The sequence below is a fragment of the Rhea americana genome, unplaced genomic scaffold (assembly GCF_003343005.1).
Source record: "Rhea americana isolate MKP2758 unplaced genomic scaffold, rheAme1 scaffold_647, whole genome shotgun sequence".
In the NCBI taxonomy this organism is placed as follows: Eukaryota; Metazoa; Chordata; class Aves; order Rheiformes; family Rheidae; genus Rhea; species Rhea americana.
The window spans coordinates 51,849-58,821 of NW_028186809.1; the positions used below are offsets into that span (position 1 = coordinate 51,849).

Consider the following 6,973-nt stretch of genomic DNA (forward strand, 5'->3'; position numbering starts at 1 on the left):
TGCTAAAGAAATGCAGCAGTTAAGTGCTCACAGTAAAATATCCAGCCCAATGTGGTATTTGCAGAAGTACAATAGAAGGATTGGGTACCACTGGATGAGGAGTCCCACATGTTGATTGATAGTCTGCAAATCTTGTACAAAGGGTATTCTGGATCTCCATCTCTATCAAATTTATTGTTTTATTTATTTTTTTTATTTATTACAGAGCATGTGGGAGTATCATGTGATAAAACACATACTTTCAGAACCCCCCAGCTAAATCTTGGTCTATTTATTTTTGTATGCTTTTCTTGGCTTCTTGAGGAATTTGGATACTGTTTTACAGCTGGTGGTTTCCTTCCTTTGTTTTTAGGATCACAGATTGGGCTGAAGCTGATAATTCAACATCAATATTGGTTATACTCATAGTACTGTTGGTAATGAGTTTAACACTTCAGACACTTTCACCCTTGGATTTGGACTTCAGGTTATCACACTCATCCCCATAAGCACTGAATTCATTTCGTCAGATGATAAACACAATTCTACACCTAGGGTTTGCAAAAGAACTCTTCCCAGCAAACATGCTGGAGATACTTCAGCTAATACAAATCTCCCCCATGCACTTTGGTTCCTGTTGTTACTAGCACGAGTTTCCTCCCCCTTTCCCTTCCCCCTTCCCCTTCCCTCTCCCTTTCTCTCCCCCCTTCCCTCTCCCCTTTCCTTCCCTTCCCTTCCCTCCCCTTCCCTCCCCTTCTCTTCCCTCTCCTTTCCTTCTTTCAAGTGATTCCATATATTAATACCCTATCTTTGTTTTTGAATCCTTTTAGGGTAAAATTGAAAAGAAATAATGTGGCTCCCATCCTCATTAAAAATCCAACTTCTTGTCCCTCTACTTTTCCTATCATATGTCCCTTCTGATCCAACTGAATGCCTCACAAACTAAAAATCCCTAATTCTTATATCCTCCAGGAGCTGTAAGAGTCTCCCATCTGTAGTCATTGTGAGTGATTTCTTTCACACACTAACTCTTTGCGCTGGTAACTTCCTTCCCTATTCAGGCCTCGTGGCCAAAGGGGGCATTCCCATTGCAAGTGTTTTAAATTCCCACGATAACAACACTCTCTCCCTTCGCTCTGTTCTAAACTTCTTCCCTTGTTTCCTGGTCTCAATCAGAACCCCGGGCTTGGCCTTCCTCTTTCTCAACCCCTTTCTTTCACTTACAGATTCCTTGCTAGAGCCACTACCAGTAAATTTGCTTCCAGTTCTTTTGCTTGCTTGCTTTTTCTTGCTGAGCTTTCTGTTTTTCTTTTCACCCATCATAAGCGAATACTGCTACACTTAAAATCTTTCATAAAGTTTCCCCTTGCCAGGCTGGCATGTGCTCTTTAAAATACTTTCATATATCTTTAAAATACTTTCATATATCAGGGGCTGCTTGATCTACAAAAACATCTGGGTGCAATACTCAGCATCCTCCCTTCAGCACAGCATTTTACTTCCCCACAAAGCTAGGAGAGCCCGATCAGAGCTCCAGGGCCGGTTAGTAGCCACATGCAGCACAACAGTGGTGGGAGGGGGGCTGGCCCTTCCCATTCTCCTAACTGTAAGCAAGGAGAATTAGTCAGCATGTTAGAGACCATAGGATAGAGTCTGGTAGCTGGTGAAGTAGAAGGAGTAGGAGGAGAAGGAATAACAGGTAGATTGTCAGACATATAAAATGGAGCAGAAATTTTTGGACCACAGTCTGAGGTACAAGTTTCTGTCCGTGCCAGTACTACCTTTGGCGGTGTTCCTTTCCTCCCTCCCTCTTGGCCTGAATGCTCCTGTGCCCATGCCCAATTATCCCAAACATACCAGTAATCCATTTGAGCTGGAAACATATCTTCTAGATGATATCGCAAAAAAAGTTAATTTTTCCTGATCAAAAGTTCCTTGCAGTGGCCACCATTGTGCTGGATTACCATCTTTTGTTGCAAACGGCCAATCTTCCTGGCATAATGTAACTGCACGCTCTTTTAACAAGCCGGCTGCTCCCTCAATCTTCTTCCCATTTTCCAGTACCTCAGCTAAGGGCATCCCCTTTAAGTTGGTTACATTTCCCACTGCTAGCGCGCCTTATGCTGATCAGGTTGCGCAGCTTTGGAAAGCTGCAGCAAGGGAGGAACTCAAACTCACTCCTATACTTCCACGTGAGAGGGACTCTAACCGCCTCTGGAACTTCTTATTCCTGAGAGGGACTCTAACCTAAAGCGGGCAGTCAAGAAATTCCTCTCTTAGCTCTGCAGCTGCAGCTTCCCTTGTTGGACAATTAGGCTTCCCAATCTTTCCAGTTTGGACCAGATTTGGGGGCTTCTTTTACTTAACTAGGTGACTAGTTCACAGCTTGTGGCCTAAGGCTTCAGTAAATTTAGCTGCTAATGCTAAGTAAGTTATGCTAAATGACTCACTCTAGACAGCCTCAATCCAATATTCTTTAACACCCGGGAAAAAAAATCCTCTCTATTCCAGAAGAAATAGCACCATCTGCAGAGAACTGGGCACCCCTGGGGAAGGTGAGGAACTGCCAGTGGGGAAAACCCTTGAAATCCTCAAAGGACCAAGCAGTAGTGTGCAGGAGAGCAGGCATTTCTAGCTGGGGAAATGAGGACTATACTGGGACATCAGGCCAGGAACAGCCACTTCTTACCATGGGGAACCCAGAGCCCCCACGTCTTCCCCTGTCATAAAGACATTCAGCGGGCTGTTGCCTGAGGAGCAATGTGTGTCACTGCCAGAGAAGGTCAAGCTGCAGATGGCGTATTTCAGCTGTGACAAGAACAAACACTTTCTCTTTCCTTCTTTGCTCCCCTTGCAGAGTCATTTCCAGCAGCTCAGCTCTCTTGGGGCTGGGAGGTGGTTTTCCGACTCTCTCACACACGAACAGCAGAGTTGGCCTCGGCATGTACCTCCGATACGTCATCCTCGCTGCCCTCCTGGGGAATTCGCTGGGTAAGCACAGTCTTTTACTCCTAGCAGAGTCCTTTTCTTTACCCTCAGGAAACCATCACCCCATCACCAGATCTCTGCAAAGATCTTCCCTTGAAATACCAGATCACATGGGTGTTTTGCATGTGTGATCTGAAGAGGCTGTCACTGCTGGAAAAGAAAAAGATGAGACAGCAAAGAAATATCTTTTCCCCAAATTATCTAAGACTCTTTTCTCCAGTTTTTTCCCCCCAACCATCCATCCATCTGTTTGCATCTCTCTTCTGACGCATCCAGGCCCACTGTTCCATGGACGTGTCACTGCAGAAGCTCTCTGCTGTCTGCAGGGTCAAATGACTGCCTTGCAGCCCAGATAGACAGGACTTTTCAAAGCTGATGCAGGTGCTGGAAAGCTCTTATTCCACAGAGATTACTAGGGTGTCCAGGTCTCTCTCCAGGTTTGGAGGTGTAGTGCAGCATGCCCTGGTGACCCATTTTTCCTCCATTTTAGCACAGCCAGGGCTTCCTTTTTCCTCATTTCCCAAGACCAGAGAGGCACAGAAGATGACAACTAATGGAGAGAGGGATGGAAGGTTTTGCAGCACCTCCTGAGAGCCTCACCCCACTAGAGGTGTTCTGGTGCCAGCACAGGAGGGCCAGGCAAGACAGCCTGTTCCCTGGGCAGTGGGAGAGTGGGAAGCTGGGAGCAGGGCCACAGAAAAGCTCTAATCCAGGAGCATCTCAGCAGGACGTGATGGGTTTGTTACTTCACTGAGGCAAGAAGGCCAATCTCCTGCCCAAAACCACTCACTAACTGCCTTGCTGCAGGGCCACGGAGAGGGTGCCTTCTTCCCTGTGGGTTTGCATCCTGAAGCCTTTCCCTGCACACTCACTGACTCCTGCTTTCTTCCAGATGCCATGGGCCAGACCACTGTGACTCGAAAAGAAGGAGAGGGGCACTTTCCAGACCACCTGCACCTATCAGATCTCTGGCTTTGGAACCTTGTTCTGGTACCAGCAGAGGAGAGGCCAAGCCCCACAGCTGGTCTCCTATCAGGCAGGAGCTGGTCGCAAGGAGAGCGGCCGATTCACCTGCACACTGCTAAACACCACAAAGAAATACAGCCTCCTGCAGCTGGAGGAAGTCAAGGTCTCTGACGCTGCCTTGTACCTCTGTGCTGTGCAAGACACTCTAGTACAGGAAGCTTCCTTGGCTGTGCAAAAACCTGAGGCAAGGAGGAGGGCAAGGGTGCCTCTGGACAAGGCAGAGCTCTGAGGAACAGTGCCTCAGCTCTCCCCTAGCAGCACTACTTCCCTTGTGCACCCAGGGATCTGCAGGCTAAGATCCACTTTCTGGAAGGGACTGGTGTCTGTGGCCTGACAGGGAGGAGAAGCTGCTGAAGCAGCCTCTGCCATGGAAGGGTTTTCCCTGTACACCCAGGATAGGACTGTGCTTGGCATGGGCTGTGCAGGGAGTCTATGTGCTCTTCTGATCCGATCTCTTGGCACAGCACCAGGGCTCAAAGGAATCACACTGGCTCTCATCCAAGTCTTGTGGTCCCATTCCAAAATGCCTGTTCATTCTCTGTCCAGCACATTTGCCCAGATCACTGACAGGATGGACCTCCACCCAGACTGTGTGCTTTGGAAGGACCTGAGGGGTGGTGGCACTGTGCTTGAGCAGGAACTGGAGCCATGAACCGTGAAGAGTAGGAATCTCTTGGTGTGGTAAGGTGCAATGGACAGGAGCCAAGGTTTCCTGGTGCATTCGCCAACCCTAGTGACAATCCACCTGCTTCTTGACCACCATGTTTGCAGGCAGAGGGAGTGGCGGGAGGGATTCCTGTTCTGGCTGACAACAGCTCTTGCAAAAAGTATTTTTTTACCCTTACAGTTCCAGAGGCTAGAGGCAGGAAGGAGGGATGATTCAAGCCCTGGGGCCCGAGCAGTTTCACAGAGGGCAGTTTGATTGCAGCCGCTGCAGAGTGGAGGGGAGAGGAGGTGGGGATGGAGCTGGGAATAGAAGGAGAGAGATCCCAAATTGGTGAACTGTCCAAGTAGTTCACAAGCTTGAAAATATTGACGGAACTTTAGTGATGCCCTCCCAAGCCAGTGCTGGGTGCCCGGCTGCATCTGCTGGGCAGACAGGAAGTTTGCACGGAGTTTGGAATGCAGCCCCACTGTTGAGGCCAGCTTCGTGCCACAGTGGTGACCTTTGCATCTCTTTCTTTTCTAGACTGTGATGCAGTCAGGGGAGGGAGGGCTTTCTAGGGAACGGGGACAGTGCTTTTTCCTCTGGTGCCAGCACAAGCCATCTGCATTAGGCAATGCTGCTGGATGCCTCTTGAGGTCTGACCTGCCCTCTCTGGCTGGACACATAAAATGGGCATTGTAGCCCCAGGCTCAGGGCATGCTGGGGCCGCCCAGGCAGCCCCAGCTGTTGGCATCATCATCTCATTCTGTGCTACAGCACAGCAAATCTCCATCACCTGGACAATACTCCAGGAGCCCAGGCCTCCCCTAGCTGCAGCTCTCCAGCCTGCTGAGCTTGAAAGCATTACTCAAGGCCACAGTTGGGTATGTCAGACTTGAGCCTCCCGCTTGCTGCCTGTCATTATGGACAGTGGGATGCTGGGCAGTGCAGAGAAGAGATCCAGGGTCAACCCGGGCAAGGCCACACCAGGGGGAGCCGAGCCCCTTGGCACCTCAGTTCCCTGGTCACTGAGGGCTCACTGAGAGATGTTGATTTAAAGGTCAAGTTGGTTGTCCGTAGGAGATGGGACTGGGATCTCTGGCATAGGGTTGTGCAAATAGAGCCTAGGCACCTGTGGACCTAGGATTTGTAGACTGTGCAGAGAGGCACATGAACTTCTTTGCCTCAACTTGCCAGGGTCCTTGCAAAGAGCAGCCAGGCCCCGGGAGGCTCCTGCCTAGTCCATAAGCCACAAGTCACCTTGGCCAAGCTTCTGCCTCTCTCTGAGCAAAACCATCTCATCTCTTCTCTCTTCCATGACAAGAAACTCTGACCCTCCACAGGGGACAGAGCTGATATCAGCTGAGATATCTGCTGAGGTGAGACCTCGTCTTGCAGGAGCAGGAAAAGGAGGAGAAGGAGAATGGGAGGGAAGGGGGACAGGCTTCATACTCTTGTAAACTCTTCATGTTTGAGACTTTAATCACATATGCTAACACCTGAGCAGGGATTAAAAATGGGCAGCACTTGTGCTCACCTAGGCAGTGGGAGCACAACAACCAGGTGAGCACCAGCAGCTGGAGGCTGTGCATGTGGACACTTAAAGGGATGGAGAGGGCTTTTCAGCAAAGCAAAGTTCTGTGTTATGATTACTTCCCCCCTGCCCTGCCCTGCCCTGCCCTGCCCTGTCCGAGGAGGGCAGTGTGTCTGCCTCTGGTTGGGGGATCCTTGAGGAGCTGCTTCTCTGTTTGGGGGAGAACAGAAGGAAAATCCTTCTGGGGGAAGACCGCCTAGGTCCAGATGCCTGGGTCTGTGTCTTGTCCTACTTCTGTTCAAACAGTACCGAGGCACAAGGGGATACAAGCAGGTGCAGAGGGGCCCTTCCCCATTCCCTGTGGGAAGAGTGTAAGCCTCGGTCTCAGCTTGGACTCTGGATTTTGTCATATGTCCGTAGAAGAAATATGACCATCCAACGAGAATCAGGGACTACAGAGGATGATGTGAAACCTCAGTGAGGCTACCATCCTGCACCCCTAAAAGGCCAAGCAGTGGTGTGCAGAACAGCAGGCATTTCTAGCTGAAGAGGCAAAAACAATGGTGGAGGAGAGGAAACCACAGCAGGGGCATTTCAGGCATTGCGAGAGAAAATGTACTTCTTTCTTTGCTCTGTTAGTGGTGTCATTTGTAGCAGCTCTACTCCCTTAAAGGTGGGAAGTCGTTTTTTTAACTCTCCCTCACGCATGAACCAGGAAGTCGAGTTCAGCATGCATCTCAGTTAGCTCATCCTTGCTGCCTTCCTGTGGCAAGCACTGGGTAAGCACTAACTTTTACTTG

General features: G+C 49.6%; 1 gene segment (V, D, J or C); it reads left to right on the plus strand.

Moving 5' to 3' along the window:
- Positions 1 to 274: 274 nt before the first annotated feature.
- LOC146586830 (T cell receptor alpha variable 1-2-like) lies at positions 275 to 4,141 on the plus strand (the record flags this gene model as incomplete). The annotated part of the segment is given in 4 exon segments: positions 275 to 328; positions 2,711 to 2,778; positions 2,837 to 2,970; positions 3,860 to 4,141. Coding segments are annotated over 4 exon segments (538 nt in total), but the record flags the coding sequence as incomplete, so codon positions are not given.
- Positions 4,142 to 6,973: the final 2,832 nt, after the last annotated feature.